Raw genomic sequence first — 23,768 nt, 5'->3', positions numbered from 1 at the left:
AAAGAATTGTGTCCAAACAGCTGCTCACTGTGCTGGAAAATAACAAATTATTTGAAAAGTTTCAGTCTGGTTTCAGGAAGTACCACAGCACTGAGACTGCCCTGCTTAAAGTCACCAATGACCTTTTAATGTCTGCTGATGAAGGTATGTGCTCAGTCCTGGTACTCCTGGACCTTAGCGCTGCTTTTGACACCATTGATCACAACATCATGTTAGACAGACTGAGGCACTGGGTGGGGATCTCTGGTACTGCCCTAGAATGGTTTTCATCCTACCTGTCAAATAGGAAGTTTTGCGTGTCTGTAAACAACTATGTCTCTTCGTTCTGTCCAGTTAAATATGGTGTGCCTCAGGGGTCGGTCTTAGGACCCATTTTGTTTTCCTTGTATCTGCTTCCCCTTGGACATATTATCCATAAACATGCCATTTCTTTTCATATTTATGCTGATGACACACAAATGTACTTGCCTGTCAGATCCACAGACCCTGGAATGCTGAGTTCAATTAACAACTGCCTTTGTGAAGTTAAAAAATGGATGTCAAATAATTTCCTCCAGCTGAACTCAGACAAAACAGAAATCCTGGTCATTGGGTCCCAGCAGATGGCAGTATTTGTTTTGCCATCTGCTGTTCCCTAGTAAATCACATTAAACCTTGGTGTTTGGTTTGATAGTAATTTAAATTTCGAGCAGCACATCACAAAGCTTGTTCAATCATGTTTTTATCAACTTAGAAATATAGCAAAAATTCGATCTATGTTAACTTTTAACAGCCTTTTCACTTGTTTAACCCAAAAATCTACTGATCGACTCCAGACTGTCCAGAACTCAGCTGCCAGGCTTTTAACCAGAACAAAGAAATATGACCACATCACCCCTATTTTAGCTTCATTACACTGGCTCCCAGTATGTTTTACTTTAAAATTTTATTGATCACTTTTAAAGCTCTTCATGGCCTCTCGCCTTGTTATATTTCTGACCTTTTAGTCCCATACGCACCAGCACGTACCTTGAGATCCTCGGGCAGAGGTCTGTTGTCTGTTCCAGAGTCTCGACTGAAAACTAAAGGGGACAGAGCGTTTGCTGTCAGAGCCCCGAGGCTCTGGAAGAGCCTGCCCGAGGAAATCAGGTCGGCTGAGTCAGTGAACTCTTTTAAGTCCCTTCTTAAAACATACTTTTATAGGAGAGCCTTTCCCGATCTTAGTTGACTTTATTTTATCCCTTTTTATTTTATTCTATTTTACTTATTTTATATTTATCTTAAACGTGTATTTTAGTCTTTTCAATGTTTTCTTTCTTTTATCTTGTATTGTTTTTGTATTATTGTCTTTTGGGTATTATTGTCTTTACACTTGTTAAAGCACTTTGTAACTTGTTTTTGAAAAGTGCTCTACAAATAAAGATTATTATTGTTATTATTATTATTATTATTATTATTATTATTATTTTGGTGAAACTGATCAGTGACCCATGCAGGTGAGGAAAATTATGCAACCTGGGTCACTGGTCAAACAATATTTGTCCTCATCTCAGATAACTTTGTGTACAGCCTTGATCTCAAGGCCACCCAGTCAATAAGTGGACTGTAGAGTGTGTGTGTGTGTGTGTGTGTGTGTAACTTATGTTGTGGTGACATAAATCTGTTTACACAGTCACATTGTGGGAATTTGCCGTTGTTTTTGTGGACAAAATGTCACCATAATGTAAATCATTACATTTTAGTCCTGCAATGATGGAAACACAACTGTGTGTTTCTGTCATGACTGTAGAGAACAGGTTTGAATGTGGTTATTGTGTAACACAGGCAATGACTGGTTGTCAGACTTCTCTTCTAATACCTAACCATGAAGGATTAGTAATTCATCTTGTTTCAGGTACTAAATGTGTAGTAAACAGTAAAAACAAACAACGGTAACATAAGTCAGTGTGATCTAAATAAAAAGCTGGAAATGTATTATTTACTGAGGGTAATTTCTTTCTTCTTTTACTATTTACAGATTGTATCTGATCCAAGAGTGCGGGTTGAGCAGGCTCTGCGGGAGGCTGGTCTGCACCACAGCCAGTATGCCCAAGAGGTTCTGTCTGTTATCAAGCCCCCTAAACCACCTAGACGAGATACCAAATCCACACTGAAATTCTGACCATCTGACCCCAAAAAGGGGGTTGTCACATTATTTAGACCTGCCAGCTCTTGTTCTGGTACTGAGCATTATATTAAATGTAATTTTTCTAAGCTGCATGTATAAGAATCATATGAAGTTGGACAGATTCTGCTGCTTGGTTGTCCAGCTTCTGTAGTCACAAACTCATATACAGTAGCTATAGTATTGACCACAAGTGACACAGTGCAAATACTATTAATGACTTTTATTGTAGGGTTAATAGTCTGCAGCATCTCCTGAGAAATACATCATATCATTCATTATGTTTGAGCGATGATAAACATGTACCTCCAACAAATGATAATGACCTCTCTGCACATTTATCACTATGTACTGACTGCCTATGCTACTTTCAGGAAGTTTTAATTTGCATAAACAAGCTTGTACGGCAGAAGCTACAAAATAGTAATGTATGTCTCTAATCATTTAATAACACATTCATCACTGAAATACATTGTTGGAAGATCCACTTCTTGATAGAGAGAGAAATCACTAAAGAATAATAAGTGCCTTGCATCTACCAAGCATATAAGAGGAAAAGCCTTTAAAACTAGACGCCACTAACAAACCTCCACTACTAGTGAATAATCTCCTGACTCGCTATTACACCCAAAGATTTTTAATCCTATAAACATTTGGAATCGTCTCTATTTCTGTTAGATTTGTAGTTATAGCTAAAATCAATATTGTCTATAAGTCGCAGACTTGGATTGCCACCACAATATAATAATTTATTAATTTTCCGAAGGAAAAACATGAACATTTTTTGACAGGCAAACAAATTAACAGATGTTGTGGAAGTGTAAAGCTGATGATACAACTTACTGAGCAATTTTGCTGGGCAATCTTGCTGGTGGCAAGTCTGACAATGTTTTGAACGGATAGCTGTGGGGCAGGGCGGAGTGGTGGGGGAAGGGGATTATGGTAGTTATCTTTACTCATTACCATTGATGGCAACATTGCCCAGCACCAAAGTTGCTCCGTGTATCATCAGCTTAAGTCAAATTTTAAAATCATACAGAACACTTTTTTTTTTTGAAAATTAATGTTAACTTACATAAGTACCAGAGTATTAAATATTAAACTATGCAATACATACTACAAAGAAATCATATCATTTTGAACAACTTCTTAAATAAGTTTCTAATGCACATATTAACATGTTAAGTACAGTATATATACATATCCACATATCTGTCAAAGCTATATACACTCTATTTGGGAGACTGATGTTGGGATGGGGGATGCAAGGGTCTCAGATGATATGTCCCAGATGCTTCTTGATAAAGTGGGACACCAGGACTTGAGGTCTCTGCTGGTACTCCACCAGAACATCATGAGGGGAGGTGATCTGGTCCCCCTCAAAGCGGTTCAGCAATGTAACGCAGACTACAGCCGCTGGGGTGCAAAAAGAAAATATCAGTCATACAGTCATATATACTGTCTGTTTATGTACATGTTTTGATTTCACACTTGCTTTGGCAATGTAAACGTCTGTTTCCCATGCAAAAGAAGCCCCACTGAATTGAACTGAATTAAAATAGTAAATGCAACTGTTGGATATCATTGGGTCAAATTATAAATCTGAAGTGAGACACACTAAATGGATGATTGTATCTCCAAACCAGTCAATAAGCTGTGCCACTGTACAGAATGTCCTACATTTTGCAACAAGTACCTTTGAGGCCACAGACACGGCACATAGCAGCAAATACGGTGGACTCCATTTCAATATTCCTCACTCCGGCCTCGTAAGCTTTCCTCAGATACTCCAGTTTTTCCTCATGGGAGAAGGAGCAGAGAGCTCCATCAAGTCGGCCTTGACCTAGAGAGACACAGCACAGCATTTGTCACTCCCTGACCACTGGCTTTGACCTGTTCTGTGTTCTTCTCTGTGCATCTCGTGTGGGACAAGGTGATGACAAATGATTTGATGTGATCACAAACAACCGGAGCGTGAGATGCTGTTTATACCTTCATAGAAGTCATGGGTGCACATGGTGTTTCCAATCACTGTGGGAAGGTTCTGAAGCTCAGAGGAGCACTGCAGAAGCTCGCTGGCCACTCCCTTGTCCAGCTCAGTGCTCCTGGTGATAACTTTACCCAGAACCACCTGCTCAAACTGGGGGCGGAAGGAGTAGTCCACTGCTTTATCCGTGACCACCACAGTCCCTGGAGCCAGACCTAGAGACGACACCAGGCAGAAATTTTAATCAATTTAGTTTTAAAGTCATTGCCTTAAAGTCAGGATAGAGGCGAATTATTTTCACTTTCAAAACCAATAAGACAAAGTTCTCACCAACTCCACCAGATGTTCCAAGGCGAAACAGGACCACGTCACGGCACTGAGCATGGTGCAGCAGTTTGATGAGCTCATGCAGCATGATGGAGATAGAGGGGACACCCATGCCATGCTGTGATGCAAACAAGATCAGGATGGAAATTGGATGGAAAACAGTGACGTTATTAAACCAGTAATATTTTAGGTACTTGCCTTTGGAAATCAAGCCTACTAGGACAGTTTATATCATTGTTTTGGTTATGTAATACTTACACTTATAGAGAGCACTGGTCCCACTTTATACATGCAGTAGCGATCAGTTCCCTCACAGATATCTCTGACTTCCTCTGGGTTTCCAGGCAGTTCCAGCTCCTGGTGGATGAACTGGGCAAAAGCCTTCATTCGATTCGCACTGCCACCAACACACACAAACTATGGGAAACAGAGAAGGACTAGTAAATTGTTTTTTTCTAGCTTTTGAAAATTTAAACCTCAAATTTGTTTTTTTTATTTTAAATTAGCATTTCACAAACCTTAATATCTCCAAACATTTCTGGAAGGTTGTGAGTCTTGGTACTCAAGTTGAAGTGGTAGAGAATATCCTCCTCCATGGTGTCCAAGTAGGGATTTTTCACTTGCACATGTTGTCTAAGAGCAATATAGTACAGCATATTAATAAACGGACAGATTGCTTAAGTGAATCCTAAGAACTATGTATGTGTGCTAAGTGGATTAACACAATAAATGTTGATTTTTAGGAGCAACAAGAAGAAACAAGTCCATTCAAAGCTCAGCTGAGGTCCCCAAAAACTCACTTGATACATTCGTTGTGGTCATTCCCCATACAGTTAAGTAAAATCGGTGCCATGACTGCTGGAGATGCTTTGAAATCCAGTTTAAAATATGAAGTTGTTCTGCTGTAAAAACCTCTAAATACTCCTTGCTGCTGTTTTTGAATAAGTTACGTCTGACTGCAGAGCTAATATAGTGGTGACCTCTGGCCTTGCCACTGATTGGTTCCAGAGAGAGGAGTAGCACTTGCCCTCGCTCACACAAAAACATCCACCAGCCAGAAAAGACAGCAAAATCAGTCATCAACATGATTGGTCAAAGCAAGAGTTATACCCTCAAAAAGAAAACCATAACAGTGGCGGTGAAAACAATGTTTGTGACGTAAACTGCTGTTATGACTGAACCTTGCAAAACCATGAGCAGCGTCTCAAACAATACCCAAGCCAGTGAATGGATAACGTGTTGTCAGAGAGCTTTTGCAAATAACAGAGATAACATCTGACATTGGTGTTCAAAGCAATGACACCCAGAACCAACTTAATGTACAACCAACAGAAATGCTGATGGTTCAGTCAAGTCAACTACATCAAATTATACATGGCATCATTTGCTCAAAGAGTAATCTTACAATTTTTCATGTGTCTCAGAAAATGGGCCATCATTTGCTATAATATCACGGTATTATGTGGCAAATTATTCACAATCAAAAGTCAGCCTGTGGGAGCAAATGTAAAAGTAAAAAAAGATTGTGAAATATTTTTGAATAACTTTGATTTTATTTGACTTTTATTCCTTAAAGCTGCCTTTTACAGAGTTACAGACACAGCAAAAAAACCTTAACACTAGAGCAACAAGTGCCTTCTTTTCTCAAGGAACGCAGTTTATGAGGCACCGCTAGCAGGCACCATAAATAAAAAGTCCTGGCTTTAATTCAATGAAGCACTTTCACACTTGAGTAATACATCTGACATGAAAAAACAATTGGAACTGAGTACAACGTCTGATGTGGCTCAGCATGAAGGGACAAAGAAATGAATGAGGAGGGGATGGCAACTATTCCTGCTGGAAGAATTTGATCCTTTCCCACGGACTGGCAGTCTGCTAATCTGTTGACATGGAAATGTATACGAGCATGAGTCATTCGCCTAATCATTATCACATATTTCACTAATAATCTCTACATTATACTGCCAAGAGGCATCATAAATTCTTAACGGCTGAAATCTTAATGTTTCACACCTCAAATTTTGTGACCATCTTTTCATTATGTACTATATATACATAGAATCAATACACTGCTGGACAGCTTGGCTACATTTCCTTTTATAATAATAGAGGTGAATTTTGATAGTGTCATGAAAAAGCAAGAAAGTAAATGATTTATGGTGACCTGGAAGACTGCAACTCAAACTGTCAGCAACAATGAGATACTTACTTGACAGCAAGCGTTGGCTATTGGTTGTCTTCGGCATAACCAAAGCTCAACAGCTTAGACATGTCGATGGGAGCTGGTTTCTTGTCAAACATTCTGTGAAAACAACAAAAGCACAAAGTACAAATTTGATGGAAAGCTTTGTCATGGAAATCTAACCAGATGATGCTTTTATAGTTACAAATTAATTTAATGTTTTGTCATGGCCACAGTTGCCTATTAGATTTTCCAGAGAGGTAAACATTAAAAATGATCCCTACCTACCCCTCCAACATTTTACACCAAGACAAACTCTGGCTACTCATTACAAACGTAGTCCACCAACAAAGCGCACAGAGTCAACTGGTATTTAAAATAGTCAGTTTTCTCTTAATTTTATATGAAACCACCAACGCTACTAAACTATCTATTTAAACAAGTAATTTAATGTCAGATTTAGACTTCTTGTTCTTCTTGAATCCAATACCTGATCGCTGCACTGCAATTACTTGTTGATGTACAGTATGTCCCGTACAGCGTTGTATCTGAGGTTCTTTTGGGTTTTTGACAAATCATTGACACTTCCCGAAAAAGGTACAGTGAACACACAGCACAGATCAGCAGTGAGCCAAAGCAAACAGGTTAATGTCCATATGTCTAGACACCATTGCTCTGTGTACTGTTTAATTTGACCTAAGTGTTCAGCCTGACATTTCTGCTTAGTCATCACAATATGGAAACATTTGGTGTCCCTAATGTGCAGACTGTGTCAGCCATATGTGTTATGTCTTATAATGCTAATTAACTACGCAATTTAACTGATGGGGAAGCCATATCATTTTGAACTCCTGTAGAGTATGCAATTTCTTACAGTCATCATAGCAAACAACACTTAAAAATAAGTTACAGAATTAAAGTCAGTCTTAAAACAATAGTCAGATGCCTATGTGTATATTGAAATAAGTTTTGCTTGTTGTAATCTTTCCTGCTGATCATACTAGTATTAATAGATCCCTTTTAATTATGCAACCTAAATATTATAGCGCAGTGATGTGCTATAGTTTTAACACAGCCATACCGTCACTTTAGTCCTGCTAGTGTTCACAGCTAACAGCTGATGAGAGTTGTTCTGGGTCCTCTCCACTTCAGTGTCCTGACAGGGTTCTACCGGGAGCTGAATTAACTCCAAGGTAGTCTCCTCTCCAAAACAAACGGACCCAGTCATTAAAACATTAAAATACAGCCACATAGCAACGTTAGCGTTAGCCTTGTGGTGTGTTTATAGCTATGAGCTGATCCGGGTCCGCCAGAGAACGCGCTGTTTTGCGATGCGTGTTTTTTCTAGGCATTACGTTAACATTGTGTTGCAGCACATTTCAAAATAAAAGTGAGCTTCTGCTGAACATAATGCAATTGATGTGGCAGAAACGATTGAATAAATAAATAAATGCTTAAGACACCACAAGTATCTAAAGAAAATATTACATTCTCACAGAAAGCTTACTACATTCAGCCAAGATTCGAACTCATGTAAAAAGAAAACCTTCTGTTTCCACTGACTCATTTCACTTCACAGTGACAGCAGACCACCTCAGGGTGACCCTCTGTCAGTACGAGTACAAGGGCTGTACAGTACAAGGGCTGTAACTTTAAAAAACTATATCAGATCTGATACTCTCTGATACTGACAGAGGGTCACCCTGAGGTGGTCTGCTGTCACTTTTATTTTGAAATGTGCTGCGACACGATGTTAACGTAATGCCTACAAAAAACACGCATCGCAAAACAGCGCGACGGTTGGCTTGACTGTCGTTTTCGAGGTGGAGGCTGGCTTGACTGCCGTCATTCTGCGTGCAGACCTGCCAAACTGCTGCATTTATATAATGTGTTTATTTCTTTGTTCCTCTCCCTGTGCTGGAGTTATTTTAAGAACTTGGAGGCTTTCTCGAGATTATTATTAAATTGGTTGAATTTGTGTTTGTGTTTTATTCATATAGTGTGTCAAGCTTATTACTTCTATATATTCCCAGCAAATCTGATGTTAATATATAGATTTTACTCACGGATAGACTACTGTATGAATGAGCACTTTAGAGATATAATGATAGTAATTATAATTATATATATATGGCTGGTCTGGTTGTATACTCAGAAAAGACTGTGAAAATGGACGGATTTAGCTGGAGTAGTATTGATTGCAAATTGACAACATATTTCTGTGGTTTTTACATGGTTTGAAATTGTTTGTAGCCCCATGGGGCTTTATAGAAAGATGATAGAAATGATCAAGAGGTGAATTTGTGCATTATACTTTGTCAATTAAAGCAAACCAGGTAACAACTGCGCTGTTTGTTTTCTTTACATCGCCCACTAGAGGGCTGCAGCGCTGCAATAACCAGCCTAGTTCAAATGAACGAAATGACAAATTAGTTCATTTTAACGATGAATTTTTAATGAACGAGATTTGAAGATTGGAGTCTGTCAAAAGAGTCACTTTTACCATCATTACTGATATGGTCTGACATAATAAGGTGGCTGATCTATTAAAAATATATTCTATTTAGTGAAATTCTGTTTCTGAGAGTTGCATTCTGAGACGCCGCTTATACTGAATATTATATATGGAACAACAGCACCATCTTGTGACCACATGAACTTACATCCTCTTGAATTTGCTGGGCTCATAATATTGATTCGATGACTGCAACTTCTCTGTCTGGCTGTATTGAACACTGTCGTTCTGTGGAACACAAAGCAAAGTCACAGTGAATGGAAATACAATGAGGATATCTTGTCTTTCCATCTCTTGCTTCAATTTGGCAGTTTGCAGGCCTGCCTGATCAAGTGTAAATGCAGTGTGTAGCACTACAACACCACTAACGATCCTTCAACTTTGTCTTAAAACACAGGGTCACAACACAATAAAGCACAGGAGAATTGTTGAGGTGGCTCATGTGGCTAAATGCCTTTTTAAATTACTTTGGCATTTCTCTGTTTACCTTCTCTTTGCCATTGCTTTTGCTATCGTCCCTCTCCCAGGTTGACATATTGTCAGTCCCAAAGGGGGGCTCTAGCAGTTGAAACACTCCAGGGTTTTTCTTCTCTTCAGTGTTAATTAAACTGTTGGGGAGAAAAAAACAGTATAGAGATATGAAATGTATCCTTCACTTATTAATGATAGCTGGAATATATAATGACGAATAATATGACAAAACAGCCATTATGGTGGCTCTGTTTTATTATTTATGTTCTATCTTTAAAAACTTGTTAATTGTTAAAAACATTCATTGTTAGATTATTAGCGATATGAACAATATTAACAGTCACAGTAGCAGTAGGTGGTAGTAGCAATGGCAGCTAATGTGTAATCGTTTGGTAGTATTATTTTCAGTACCATTACAGTAGCAGTACTGACAGCAAGAAGTGTTAGGAGTAATTACTACTAGTCATGGAGGTGGATGTATTTTTTCATCACAAACTGACTACAAGAGTGCATGAAGACAAATGTAACCTTGGTTTGTTGTTGTCTTCTAAATCAGTGCTGAACCAGGCTGGAGGTTTGTATGCCTTAGATTTAGAAGTAATTGTTTCCTCATGCCACAAAAGTCCTGTTGAACAAGGATGAACAAATTAATAAAAAACTAAATGTAGGCAAAGTGTATTAACCAGCCAGAGGAACTTGTGTAGATTTAAAGTAAGAGGATAGTTCTACCTTTATGCCCTCCTTGTTTTGCAAGCTTGACATAGTCAGAATCACCCTCTAGGACTCCGGCCCTCCGCCCTCGGGCCCTCTCCTCGGGAACAGTGTTGATAAAGGGGGACAGTCCTGGGATCTGGGAGATCTGGCCATTTACTCCATCGTACCCTGATTAAGTTAAAACACACACATACATGACCACAGCAAAAAAAGAAAAACGTAACGTTAAAGGAAGCATACACACACACACACACACACACACACACATATATATAGCTTCAAATGAACTACACTACCCCATGCACAAGTTCTAAGTTACCCCGGCAGCATCTTCTCACCAGGATCCAGCAGGATAACGTTAGTCTCTCTGCAGACATTGGCTACATACACTACAACGTCAGGTAACTAACGCTAAACTAACGTTAAGTCAGTATAAACAGTTGTACTTGCCAGCTTGTGTCGCCAGGAGATCGCTACTCATGAGAACTGAAGAATTTCTGGTGGAAATGGAAACAAAACCCGGCAAACTGTCAACCTCTTCAACTACAGCTTAAACTAGCAAGCATTGTCATTAGCATCTACAAACGAACGCTAAATTAACTTTGACGTCGGTGGGCTAACGCTAAGTTAGCTAATCGATGTTAACGTTAATTTCCCTAAATGAAACACAAATAACGTAAAGGTAGTGACGGTAGAAATTTGTCTACAGTAAATAAAATTCATAACACAGTAAATGTCCATTTTTAAATTCAGGTGGGGTTTTTTTCCACTTACCCTGAATACATTTTGAAGCAAAGTAAGAGACTGCTGTACGGAGCACTGACTGTTTGGAAGTTGTGACTGCGTTGCTGTGGAAACGTTGTTGGATACAGTGTGGTAGAAGAACTGTAGTAGGGTTTCTTCTGGACTCGACGCCATTGTAAGCTTGTTAGGTGTTATACGTATGGCCGCGAGAAAAAATGTTTTATTAGCTGTCAGGTTAATAATAATAAATAATAAACTTAGGCGGTGTATGAGCAATGTTTTGTGATCAAAATAAAAATTAAAAGCAACACATTATCATCACATAACTTATTTATTTTTTTCGTAATAATGTCCCCAGTGGTAGAATACATTCAAAACGTTTAAGTTGCTCAAGTAAAAGTTGTAGGCTAGTACAACGTTTTAAAAAAAGTAAAGTAAGTAAAAGTCATGGTTTAATATCTTTCAACCAGTAAAAGTACAGGCATTAACTTTAGCATCAGAATATACACAGCCTACCAAAATTAAACTTGCTCATGATGCAGAATGGAACATTTCAGAATGATGTATATTTTGTAAGATTATCATTACAAGGTAAATTTGTGGTCATATTACAACAGGGTTGTAAGATGAGATGCAGTGTTGAATGCTGAGCTGAAATCCACAAACATCATTTAGATGTAGGTGTTTTTTTAAGGTGTGTGAGGGCTGAGTGGAGGGCAGTGGAGGTGGAATCCTCTGTGGATCTGTTGGTTCTGAATGCAAACTGGTGATGTGTCCAGCTCTGGCTTCGATGTTGTTCTTTATGTGCTGGAAAACCAGTTTCTCAAAGCCCTTCCTCAGAATGGAGGTGAGTGCCTCAGGGCGATAGTCATTCATACTAGACACTGCAGACTTTTTAGTTACATGGACGATGTGGGGTGTCTTGATGCAGGTGGGAACAATCTCCTGTGACAATGATGTGTAAATAACATCAACTAGCTGATTGGTACAGGTTAGATTAGGCTATTGATTAGGCTATTGATGCAATAATGTGTGAGCATCACTTTAATGTTGCAACCATAGTCTGTAAAAGAAACTGGCAAATGAAGAGTGGGGCTAATTTGTAATGGTTTTAGGAGTAATGGTTTAAATAAAACACTGATGCACTGCACACTGAGAAAAGATGGATCTCTAGAAGGTCTTTGTAGAAGAAGTGACAGAGTTATTACAGTGAAATTAGACGTCTACTTTAATGCAAATGTGCCTAGCCAGTTATGTGGTTTTATTAGATAAATGAGGATGTGTTCACTGTGGTAATATAGTTGGCTCTTAATTGCTTTTTAGCCAAATCTCATTGAGTACTTTAACTGCGATTTACTGCTTAACGATGTGGTTTTGTTATTAAATAAACTGAGTATGTATTTTAACCTAACCTAACCTTAATTCTTCTTTCACCCATAGGCCTATAAATAAGCTGTCCAAGCACAGTTGTCTTATCATAATCAATAAAAAGAATTAATGACAAAGTCTGTACTGTAGCCTAAGTGACAGAATAATAAAATTATCTATTTAGGTAAATATTGTATTAATAGGATAACCTTTTTGAAACACACCTTGAAATGATTTGATACACTTTTTTGTGTTTTCTGACTATGTTTGTTTTAAAACTGATTTTTATTGCTTGAAATATGCCCCCCAAAACTTGCACCCTTCACTCCTTGAATGCTGAGTCAGGAACATGCTCAGATAAAATGAAAAAGCAATGGTCCTTGAATTACTGCGCATGTCAAGGTAGCCAGCAGAATAGGCATGTGACAGGAAATGTACGCTTTTGCTTCAGCATAAAAGTGCTGTGTCTGGCTGGAGACTATTTGGATCATCAGATGATGAAAAATACCTATAACACTTGTTAGTATTTTGGATGTATAATGGTCTATTTCATTTGGGGTTACCATATTCCATTAGTTCAATCTATATTATTTAGTTCACTTCAAAGTTTACAATATAGCAAGAAAAACAAGACACTATTTCCTCCTATCCTGGCTTCCACTAGCCCACCTTTCAAAAGGAAATGTTGTTGGCTGCTTTTTATTCCACTACATTTGACACTGTAGTATGACTCTGTAGTACTCTGGTTTTACATATAAAACTTGCTATCAGATTATATAAATGGTTAAAAAGACTCAATTATAAAGCAAGGCTGAGGCCCCATCTATACTACTCCATTTTAGTTTAAAACGGTCAGTAGCATTGTGTTTCTACTTTTCATGACTTATGAGACCCAATCAGAGAGTCAAACTTGAGCGTCTGCCTCATAGTTTCTAAAGTCATCGCACTCTGGAGTTTCAAAACGAAAAAAGGGGTCAACAGCGTTTTCCTACTTCACCGTTTAAGGTGTTTGTTTTCATCCTTTTAGTCTGGACGGGAGGTGCAAACGTAGCAAAAGTTCTCTGTTTTAAAACGAAAATGCAGTATTGTGGATTACCAACAAGGCAAAGGAGGCAACTGCTGAAGGGCCCTCAAACTTATTCAGGTGAAATTTTCTTTGGGAATATCACTACTAAAGCACAATATCAGTTTCCATGATAAAGACCTTTAAGTTGGTTCTGTTTTACTACTAAATATTGAAGGACCATATGTCAAAATCTATGCTATTTCAGTTTGTGCTCACATGTTGCATATTTCTTAAATGATTTGTGTTAGCCCAAATCAAACTACCACACAACACAGGGCCCTTTGCAGTATTAGACAGGAATTCTGAACATAGTTTGTAAATTAGTTGTAATTAGCTACAATAGTAAAATGCTGCTTGCACATTATCACAATGGTGGTAATAAAACACTAATATGTGGTGAGTGGCCATTCTGAATAATCAGCACTGTGAATTTTGAAACTTAAGTACATTTAGCTGAAGTGGTGGCAGGAGTATTCAGATCCCATACCTGGTAAAAGAAGCAATACCACAAAAATAACAAATAAAAATAATAAACAGGCCTGCATTGAAAATATTAATTACGTACAGAATTATTATTAGCAAAACGTTTTATACTTTTTATTATACTATTACATATTATATTATTGATTTATTATTACTGATGGATTCATGTGTAAGTAGCATCTTTTTGTTGTTGGTCAATGCATAGGCCTATACATGGCTAGTTTACGCTTAAACAGTTTATCATATTTTCTAGGGTCATGATGTGTTTTGCATGTAAAATCTTAATTTTTACACTAACTAGTAACTAAAACTCTCAAATATTTGCAGCGTTTAAAAATAACTATATTTCCCCTTTAAATGTATGTAGCAGTATTAAATAAAATACTGGAATAAATACTGAAGTTAAGTACTTCAGAAATGTACTTTGCTTTTGTTTTGCTGACAATACTTTTGCCTTTAAAGATAAATGCAGAACTTTTACTTGACTACCACAATGCAGCATAGTATTTCTGCTTTTACTTAAATTGCCTGGATTCCTCTTCGATCCCTGGGAGTAACAAAATTAAAAGAAAGTTTTAATTTGAAACGTCTAACCGGAAGAGTCTGTAAGTATCGTCTCGCTTAATGATGGTTAATTACAGTGAGTTGTAGCAAGGTAACTTCCTCCAATCCTGGCTTCTTTTTTTTTGCCTTCGGGGATTGGGGTGCGAGTTGTGAAGCCTAGACAGTCCCTGATGTGTGAAGAGAGACAACGTTACAGCATGTGTCTTGCTTTTTTCTCTCTCCTAAATACGAACATCGAGTGAATGTATCACTTTTCCACCGAGCGAACGGCGGACGATAATGTTGGCGTCATGTAGGCTCTGCCTTTCAGACTTTGGAAAACAAATCGCGTATTGTCGGTGAATTCTCGGGAGATGGCAGAATAACGTTAGTTCGACCTGCGCAAGCTACGGAGCCCTCAAAAAAGCACTTTGAAAAATAACTCGCAAGGTAAGTTTAAACATGACGTGCCTAAAATGTCTGTAATATTACCGTCTGCATTGTAATGTGGGTATAGACGTTTTGGTGGACGTGGAGAAGTTTGCTGATTTGCAGGTAAATTTTTCGCGACGTGTTCATAAGAAATCCTCCCTCTGAGCTTTTTCGCAAAATCTTGGCCTGTTAAAGCAGCCACACATATTTTATTTACCTTCAGGTCGTGTGAACAAATCTACACAGCAGCAGCCTGTATAGCCTGTTATTGTGAGTGGCCGCGTCAGAGAGATGTTTTTGGTTAGTTGTTGACAAATGGTGATGAGCTCTAGGCCAAGGGACAGAAATTAAACGTCTCGCGTCAACCATTGCGGCTTTTCGTGGTTGTAATTTCTATTTCTCAATCAAATCAAGTTCCCAACATTGCAACTAGTTGCGACTTTGGTAAGAGTGTTTTTTTTGTCTTGCAAACAGTGTTTGGGAGGGTCGTTCCTGCTTGATCGTGTGTCTCATCATCCCATGCTGAGCACTTTTAACATCACAATCGTAGTCCTGGATGGCGGGGGGGGTGTCACACTGGAGAACACACAGCATGGTTTACAGTGGTCTGTGGTTTAATTTGGAATTAGTTGGCGACGAAGACACGCGTGAATCTCACCAATATAGTTCTTTACAAGATGCAACAGTATTTGTTGACATGCTTTTCCCTTGCTGAGAAACAATCAGGCCAAACAGGAAATGGTATGTGAGAAGAGTGTGCAGGGCAGTTACATGTAAAGCCAATAGACCTGCTGATGAGAGGATGCAAACTTCATTACAGAGGTGTTAATGCTGGCTGAAAACATTCGGAGATAATTGTGCAGATTAAAAGATGTGTGAATGGGAATGTCTCACACTGGAGTGTTCTTCCTTCAGAATCAACTCAGTGTGCTAGACCCTCACTCTCACAAATTCCCACATACTAATCACATTTTCCTTCACTAGCAGCCCAAAATGTCTGGGGGAACACTTTATTGTGCATTTGTTTTCGCTGCACAGCCCAGCCAGCCTTTTTAATTTCGTGATACCTCCAGTTGACTACCATTTCATGTATAAGCATGACAATCTGGCAAAGACGTATGGTTTAACAGTGTCTGGCACGGGAAACTGTTTAATCAGTATGGATTAGCCATTTAAAATGAGTTGAAGCTGTAAAACATGAACTGTTCCTAGGACTTGAAAAGAGAGTTAGAGATACACAATAGTTGTCAATGTCAATGATTTATTTCCTTAGGAACTGGATGGAGAGGTTCTGGAGATTTACTGAAGTAAATCCTGTGACACGATTAATGGAATCACAGTCGAGGTTATTTGTTTTTGTTAGTGGCTGTGTGTTTGTGTGGCTGGTTGATGATCTGGAGAATGTAACCGCCATAGCTGACCAATCACTGAGGTCGGGCCTCTCTTTTTTTTTGGGCGCCTGGTGTTCTCAGAGGCTGCTGCCGCGGAGTCTGGATGATAGTGGTCAGATAAAGGGACGTCCGGCAGTCTGGGCTGAGATAGGGTTCGACTCCAGGGGATCCTGTTCTGTTCCGTTGAGGTAACGTGCACCGGCCTGATTGTGGCCGCTCACCCTGCCATTGTGATTAGTCCTCTCCTCGTTCTCCCTGTCTCTTGTTCTACAACAATGTTATTGTTTGGCTTTAGGCCGGTGTCATTGTCTCAAACAGCTCTAACTCTATCTGTGGTAACTTATTCCTCAACCAGGTTATCTGTCTCTTTAAGACTAACAATGCATTCCCAACAATAGAACTGGTTTGAGGGTTTGTCTTGGCTAGCGTTTCAAAAACACCTGGAGAGCCAGATGCCAGAATGTCTTGCATGTGTTTCACAGATGCCTTATATGTGTCTGATTTATGATGCTTGAAGGCATTTATGTTGTTACACATGTTTGTCTTACTGTCAGCAAGTTGCTTAGAGTGAGAGCTGAAACAAGTAGCCAATTAATCAAGAAAATGAATCTGCAACAACTGTGGTTATTGATGAATCCTTTAAGTCATTATGGCTGCAACTCATTTTGTGCCAATTATTGTCTTGAGTGATTCATTGTTTGGTCTATAAAATGTCAGAAAATAGTGAAAAATCAAATTGTTTCACAAATATAATTTCCCAGAGCCCGAGGTGACGTCTTATGTCCGACCAACAGCCCAAAGTTATTCAGTTATCTATTTCATAAGACAAAGAAAAGAAGCAGAGATTCACAAGTGAGAAGCTGTGAGCACAAAATTATATGCAGTTTTGTTTGAATGAATATGTTATCAAAATAGTTATGGATTAATTTGATTCAATCTATCGTTTTAGCTCTAAAGTTGGTTCCAAATTCTCCATTTTTGATGGTTTGCAGCTGTTCTCCAAATGTAATGTCTTGGCTACTGTGTGTGCGCCATTTTACAGACTAAATGATTAATCAAGCAAAAAAAAAAATACTCACCAGATTAACTGATAATGAATGTAATCACTAGTTGCGACACTACTTTGTGCACAAACAATTATAAATTAGGCCTTTGATAGCAATCTGAAGGTGTCACCTTTCCTTATTCATATCCACATTATCACTGAATTCTTTGGCAGAAATATCTCAACCTCTGCATCGGTGCACTGCTGTAGCGGTTCTTTCTGATAGACATAAAGTGTATAATTTTCCCACAGGGTTCTCAGCATTTCAGAAAGCACGATGCGAATACGGGTGGTGGTGGGGTTGTTGGGGTAGGGGAGATAGGCCTCCGATGGCAATCATTTCTCTGTGCACAGTAATTTGGCTGTCAGAAGCATCTGGCAGTTTGGGTTGGAACAATATGCAAGTGGAGGGAGAGGGAAGCGCTAGCTCCAAAAAAAAAACCCTGAGAGAGTGTTGGGGAGGGAGGGGGTGAGGGGGGTGTGCGTGTTTATGTATATGCATTATGTGTGCGTGAGGAATCAGGTTACACAGTCTGTCGTTAACAAGAGATCTGCAGTTATGAGACCAAGATAGCCTGCTTCAAGTCTGAGCAAGAGTCTGAGGCTCATCGGTCTTCCATGTAGGTGGCTCTCAAGTTAGGGCAGAAAGGGAGGGAGGAGGGAGAGAGGACACTGTATGTCTGCTTGTGTGTGTGTGTGTGTGTGTGTGTGACGGTATGAATGTGTGTGTGAATGCGGGTAGTGGGCGGCGGCTGAAGGATAAAAAGGGGGCAGGATTTGGCAAGTCTAGCTCAGAGTAGCAACCTTCAACTATCTTCCTTCAGCTTTTGTGTGTGTGTGTGCATGTGTGTGTGTGTGTGTGTGTATATGCTGACTTACAAGAAAGTTTGACTTGCAGCAAACCTGGCATCAGATGAGGCAGCAGGCTGCAGAGGAACACAGCATGTGGGTTGAATTTGCTTCTGCTCTATGCTCGTGTCCAGCTTTTTAGAAAGGGGCCCTCTGTCTGCAGCGTTATTTTTAGTCAAAAAATCCTTGAGCCTTTTAATAATCAGCAGCCTTATGTAGCCCAAACATATCACGATGAGAGAAGCTGTCTGGGACTTGCGGGCACTGTCGTCTCAGCATGACATGGGAAGTTAGAGTGGAAAAAGAGAATGAGATTAAAGACTGCCTGTGCATCTGCCAGATTTTGGTTTCTCTGTTTGGGAGTTCGCTCTCCTCTTCTTCTGGTGGCTCTGCACAGACTTATTGATCTCTCTTATTCTGTGCTCAAATGTGGATGAGGACCAGTGGAGACAGAGGAAAGGGAGACAAGACACTACTGTCTGCACAGATGCACACACACATAGATCTGCAGTGCCTGTGGCTGCTCTCCACACTAACCCCAGACTGCTCTGGAGACAGTCTGCAATACACATTTTATGAGCCCTTCACTCGCTTCAGTGCGCTTGTGTTATCGCTCAGCTGTTAGTAGGGAAAGTTATGGCTTTGTTTCAGTTGCTGCTTCACTCTGATCTGATTCTCAGGCTCGGGCTCCTATTTGGTGTGGGCACTTTGTCTACGAATTGAGAATAATCTATGTTTCATCTCTTGGGTCACAGCGCCGTAAAGGTGAGGTAGTTCTGTTATGACGGCAGTACATCAGTGTCTCATTGTTGGGGCTCGCTTGAATTAGTCCAGTCCTTTCCCCGTTCTTGAGCCAAATGGGGCATTTCTAATGTTTTAGTCATTCATTGGTTTTGACATGTAAGTAGGGCTGGGCAACATGGCTGGAATCAGTATCACAATATATTTCGTTTTCAAAATCTGTGTGGCTAAACTAACAGTTATTTTCAAAATCAATTAATCTGATGATTATTTTCTCATGTAATCGATCAGCTCATTTAAAAAAATACACATCACCATTTCTTACAGCTCAGGTTGACATATTTAAATAGCTTTCTCCTTAGAAGTATCTCTTCTCTGGAAGGCCAGGAAACTCTCGGCCATAAAGACTCCATTGGCGGCAGGATGTAATGGCCTGGATCAGTTGCAGTACGGAGCATAGTGCTGCATACGCCTTCAGTGTTTTGTTGCAAGCTGTTTGCAGAGTGATTCTCATCACGGTGGTGAATGGTTTGGCCACAAAGTAAGTCCTCTGACTCCTGCAGCTCAGTCGCTAGAGCCTAGGCTAAATATTCCCTGAGCTTTGAGTGGCTCTTTGTTCTGTTTGCCTGATTTACTTGTATCACATGAAGGAAACTGTGTCTAAAGGGTGTACCGCGATACAAATCAAGGTGTCCTTTTGAGAACGGTATTGCGCCAGAGCAGTGAACTTTGTGAGATGGTCGTTTGGAGGGAGAGTGTTTGTGCATTCCTCTGTTGGCAAACATAGCACAGGGCCATAAAGATGGTGTTTGAATTGGCTGCTTCAAATGTTTTGATGACTGTGTGAAAATGAATGTCTAATTGCTATGGTGACCATTGCATAGAAGACTTGTTAACAGTGCCGTCACAATGCTAAAAAAGCCTTCCAAGTTGTGTCTCACGAGACTTCACGCAACACCAAGCCATAATAAAACCTCGCAGAGAAAAACTGTTGCTGCATAGAAATCGAAGTGTGTTTGGTTGGTTGTTTGCGCAGGTGATGTTGTCTTGGTCTTGATAATGCAGAACTTGAATGTTGTCTGTATGCTATACTCTCCCCTGTTTGTCCTGTCTTTCTCACAACTGTTGCCCTGGGGTATAGCACCCCAGGTCTTGCACGAAAACAAATCAAACTTTGTCACGTCATTTCGTTAGAAACAAAAGGGCTTGTCTGATTTGTGATGGGGGGTCCAGGCTGAGCGTGTCTGAGTGGTGTTGTTGGTTCAGAGGTGGAACGTAGGGTGGTACTACAGCAAGAAGAAAAGGCAACTATTGTCTCTGATTACATTTGATCTGCGCTGTGTGTGTGTGTGTGTGTGTGTGTGTGTGTGTGTGTGTTTGTGTGTGTGTGGGTTGCACTGTATCCAAGGAACAAAAACCTGCTATGCCGTTGCCTATTAAAATGAATGTGTGAGTGAGAACTGAGCATAAGCAGGGGGCCATTTGCATTTGATTACATTCCTCACATTGTGAAAGGAGGCAGCTGCTGAGATACTGTAGGGGCCTGAAAGATGGAGCCTGGCTCGACCTGATGGGGCACTGCAGATTCCACCAAGCTCTTCCAAGGGGCCACAGAAGTCCCTCTCTCATCTCCCATTTGATGAGGCCCTTGGCCAGCGAGGTGTGTTTCCAAAGGTTAATGAGCTTTACTTTTCCACTCAGCAGAACCATGCGTCTTTCACACACAACCTCAGTGTATGACTCAGGATATCAACAAGCGGTCAGCCTGTGTTTCACTGTTGCACCAGACAAGGTCACAGCACCACACATATTTCAAAACTGTTGCCAGAACAATACCTGTGTTTGGTTACAATACCAAAATAATGTAATTTACACTCTACTCTGTTCAATTTGTCCCAACCTCGTTTAACAAAAAGAAAAACATTTCCTAAATATCAGTATTTAAAGGTGTGGCCTATGGGCCACTTTTGATTCCATAGAGCAATGTTTTGATGAGCTAGTGGGCATTTTGTGCGTATTTTGTGGTGTACTATCATGTAGATTAAATCCGATTCAGCTTTATTGCCACATAGGTTTGCACATACAAAGAATTTGCTTTGGTGTTTTGGTGCATAATAATAAACATTGTAGGTGGAAAATATAAGAAAGATAAATCAAGTACTGCAGGTCAAGAAGTATTAAGCCAAGACCAGAAAAATGCTGCAGTTGTATATCATGGTTAGATTCTTCATCACTCAAACCAGCTGCTCACTTGATGTTATTTTGTCAGAGAATATTTCACATCATCAAGCAAAAATATCAGACCTAATATTTGCTGCTCCTGCTGCCACAGTGACCTGTAGATTCTGGTATCTTGATTGCCATCTTGTTGTCTAGTGGATAGTGCTTGGCCTAAAGACACCTATACTCTGTGCCGTTTTGGGCGGTTCCTGACAAAAGTTGACCATCATGAGTGTAACGTGGTGAAATCTGTTTATTTCTCAATCAAAAATAGTGGTCCTAGAATTGCAATGAGAGAGAGGTACATTGATTTAGAGCTTTGGTGACGGCCTGTGTCAAAATTTCAGAAAGACGGTTTCAGAAATTTATTTCTCACAGCGTGATTGCTGTTATGTGCCAGGTCTACAAACCAACCAGTGTATTAAATAACGTAAGGCCTTTTGATTTGACTTCATGACAGGTCTGTGCTTTTTTTCTTCTATAGCCTTAAAGTGGTCATATTATGCTCATTTTCTGGTTCATAATTTTATGTAGGGGTTGTACCAGAACAAGTTTACATGGTTTCATTTTCAAAAAACACCAAATTTTTTATCATAGTGCACATTGCTGCAGTTCCTCTTTTCACCCCGTGTGTTGAACGCTCTGTTTTATCAGTGGAGTGATACATCCCACCTCTACAAGAGCTTTGTTGGTAGTTGCACATGCGCAGTACCTAGTTAAGGACTACTAGCCAATAAGAAACAGAGTAGGGTGGGCCCTGAAAAGCTGGTAAACTTCAGTAGATATGTTCCCCATACCAGCTTAGCAACATGGACTGGAGCAAGCGTTTCAGAGTGAGAACAATTTAAACTGAATGATGACATTGGCAGTGTGGCAGTCATGACATATTTTAAGGATCCAAACGGCGAAGCTCCTAGAGCCCTATTGTTTTTGTTGTGATCATTCTTTTTCTTTCTTTTTTTCCCCGCTAAAAGTGTTTGGGCAGCAAACTGCTGGATGAAAACTCACCAAAATTGGCACGTAGGTTGCAAATTCCACCCACTACTAAAAAAAAAATAAAAATAAAGACCTCCATGGTGATGCTACAACAATCAACTTTGCGTCTTTGCAATTATCTCAAACGGCTTCGTTTAGTGTCGAACTTCTTTCATTATTTTAATCTCTGGATTCATCTGCATCTTTGCTCCAATAGTCTTCTGCTCTAATAATTTTTTATCACTTTTTGCGAACTCGTCTAAGACGGTTTCGCCAATCAACCTGAAACTTTGGCAGAATCATCTATGGATGTCGCTGATCAAAAGTTATCAAAAGATATGTCATTCTGTATTTTTTTTTTCCCATAAATTTTTACTTTTGTGTATTTACACTTTAACTATTTTATTTACACTTGCAAAAACTTTATACCTTGTAATTCGTTGGATGGATTTGTTGAAATTTGGTTTATACGATCTAGGGTCACTACTCAGTTGATGTATAAAATTTGGTAATGATTTTGCTAAGTGGGGGTGGCTAATTACAAGAAATGTAAATTTCTAGACATTTCTCATTCCTAACTTCAAAAAATATAAGAAAATCACGTACGTCCTAGAGATCTGAAATTTCATCAACACATCCACTGATATGTGACAAACGCTTGCCTCGCTGCAACCTATGGTCAATTCAGAAGTCAGTCACTCTATATTTTTCGGATAATGCTAAATCAGTTATTAAAATCGACACAGACATTCTCTAGATGGCCGATATCAAGTGTTTCAAAGGGTTTTCAGATCGGTCAAAAACAGTCAAATAGCCTATATTTTAAAATCAATCTGTAGCCTAAACTGTAGGCTACATCAAACTAACAACAACTTAATGAACACATTTAAATCATTATATTAGGCTGGTTAAAGAAGAACATGTGGGCTATAATAAAAGTTAAAAGTAGCACTGTGCTCTAGTACTGTCTCTAACAATTTTATGTCCATTGACTGCCTGGAGGGTGGCTAATGTTTGGATGGGAGAGGAGAGGCAACAGGCGGACTAGCTACTTGGCAAGCATGTGTTTTGTTGTGACGTCACAGCAAAGCGGAGGAAAAGGCTGGACTACAAACGAGCTGTTTTCAGGCAGTGTTTTCTGTGGAAGATGGGAACTCCCTTTAGGCTGGACTTTTGGCTTTTTCACTTTGCAAACCTATTACATGCACAAAAAAGGTATATAACTCAATGAAGGAGAGGGAAAATGCCAAAAAGCATAATATGACCTCTTTTAAGTTTCATTAGGCATTCACCACACACACTCAAAATGGCTATCGTACAGCTTGACACAGATTTGGGATCCATCATGTACAGTGCGACATGCAATGAACCTGCAAGATTACTTATGTCACGCAGTGTGTAGGGGCGAAGCAAATGAGGAAACCATTGTGCTTTATGCAAAGTGTTGGCATACTGTGAGGTAGCCCTTGACTTTTGGAATGCTGTTTTGTTTTTTTATACTCAAATACTATTTAAATCCAATACTGATGTTTGAATCATTAGTGTGCAACATTTTCTTCATTGTAATCT

At 39.5% G+C, this 23,768-nt stretch overlaps 3 protein-coding genes across 5 annotated transcripts in view; 1 reads left to right on the top strand and 2 right to left on the bottom strand.

Moving 5' to 3' along the window:
* Window positions 1-3,085: 3,085 nt before the first annotated feature.
* upp2 (uridine phosphorylase 2) lies at window positions 3,086-5,714 on the bottom strand. Its single transcript, XM_046053197.1, has 7 exons — window positions 5,258-5,714; window positions 4,976-5,090; window positions 4,716-4,874; window positions 4,461-4,575; window positions 4,136-4,345; window positions 3,840-3,986; window positions 3,086-3,559 (listed from the first exon to the last, which is right to left on the bottom strand). The coding sequence occupies exons 1-7, from the start codon at window positions 5,308-5,310 to the stop codon at window positions 3,417-3,419; spliced, it is 942 nt and encodes a 313-aa protein (XP_045909153.1). The 5' UTR covers window positions 5,311-5,714; the 3' UTR covers window positions 3,086-3,416.
* A 274-nt stretch (window positions 5,715-5,988) lies between these two features.
* LOC123973300 (uncharacterized protein C7orf57 homolog) lies at window positions 5,989-11,223 on the bottom strand. The gene is made up of 8 exons (XM_046053198.1): window positions 11,117-11,223; window positions 10,793-10,839; window positions 10,358-10,510; window positions 10,157-10,253; window positions 9,645-9,765; window positions 9,306-9,385; window positions 6,670-6,762; window positions 5,989-6,340 (listed from the first exon to the last, which is right to left on the bottom strand). The coding sequence occupies exons 1-7, from the start codon at window positions 11,125-11,127 to the stop codon at window positions 6,687-6,689; spliced, it is 585 nt and encodes a 194-aa protein (XP_045909154.1). The 5' UTR covers window positions 11,128-11,223; the 3' UTR covers window positions 5,989-6,340; window positions 6,670-6,686.
* Window positions 10,610-23,768, top strand: part of LOC123973298 (activin receptor type-1-like) — a 33,177-nt gene continuing 20,018 nt past the window's right edge. The window contains exons 1-2 of one of the 3 annotated variants that reach the window (XM_046053196.1): window positions 14,681-14,996; window positions 16,451-16,557. Coding sequence is in view for 1 of the 3 variants with exons in the window: in XM_046053192.1 (XP_045909148.1) it covers window positions 10,625-10,743 (119 nt within the window). In the remaining 2 variants the exon portion in view is untranslated. Of the gene's footprint in view, window positions 10,744-14,680; window positions 14,997-16,450; window positions 16,558-23,768 lie in introns of those variants that run through there. The other 2 variants (XM_046053192.1, XM_046053195.1) reach the window with 2 other exon arrangements.

Source organism: Micropterus dolomieu, linkage group LG07 (genome assembly GCF_021292245.1).
Source record: "Micropterus dolomieu isolate WLL.071019.BEF.003 ecotype Adirondacks linkage group LG07, ASM2129224v1, whole genome shotgun sequence".
Lineage (NCBI taxonomy): Eukaryota > Metazoa > Chordata > Actinopteri > Centrarchiformes > Centrarchidae > Micropterus > Micropterus dolomieu.
This window is presented reverse-complemented; position numbering and strand designations above follow the sequence as displayed.

Coding starts and splice junctions, on each gene's coding strand:
- upp2 (XM_046053197.1), bottom strand. CDS start 5,310: ATGGCACCGATTTTACTTAACTGTATGGGGAATGACCACAACGAATGT. Junction 4,346..4,460: donor TGGAACATCTGGTGGAGTTG/GTGAGAACTTTG, acceptor TGTCGTCTCTAG/GTCTGGCTCCAGGGACTGTG. Junction 3,560..3,839: donor CCGTGTCTGTGGCCTCAAAG/GTACTTGTTGCA, acceptor TTTGCACCCCAG/CGGCTGTAGTCTGCGTTACA.
- LOC123973300 (XM_046053198.1), bottom strand. Junction 10,254..10,357: donor AAAACAAGGAGGGCATAAAG/GTAGAACTATCC, acceptor CTTGTTCAACAG/GACTTTTGTGGCATGAGGAA. Junction 9,766..10,156: donor GAAGACAACAACAAACCAAG/GTTACATTTGTC, acceptor TCTCCCCAACAG/TTTAATTAACACTGAAGAGA.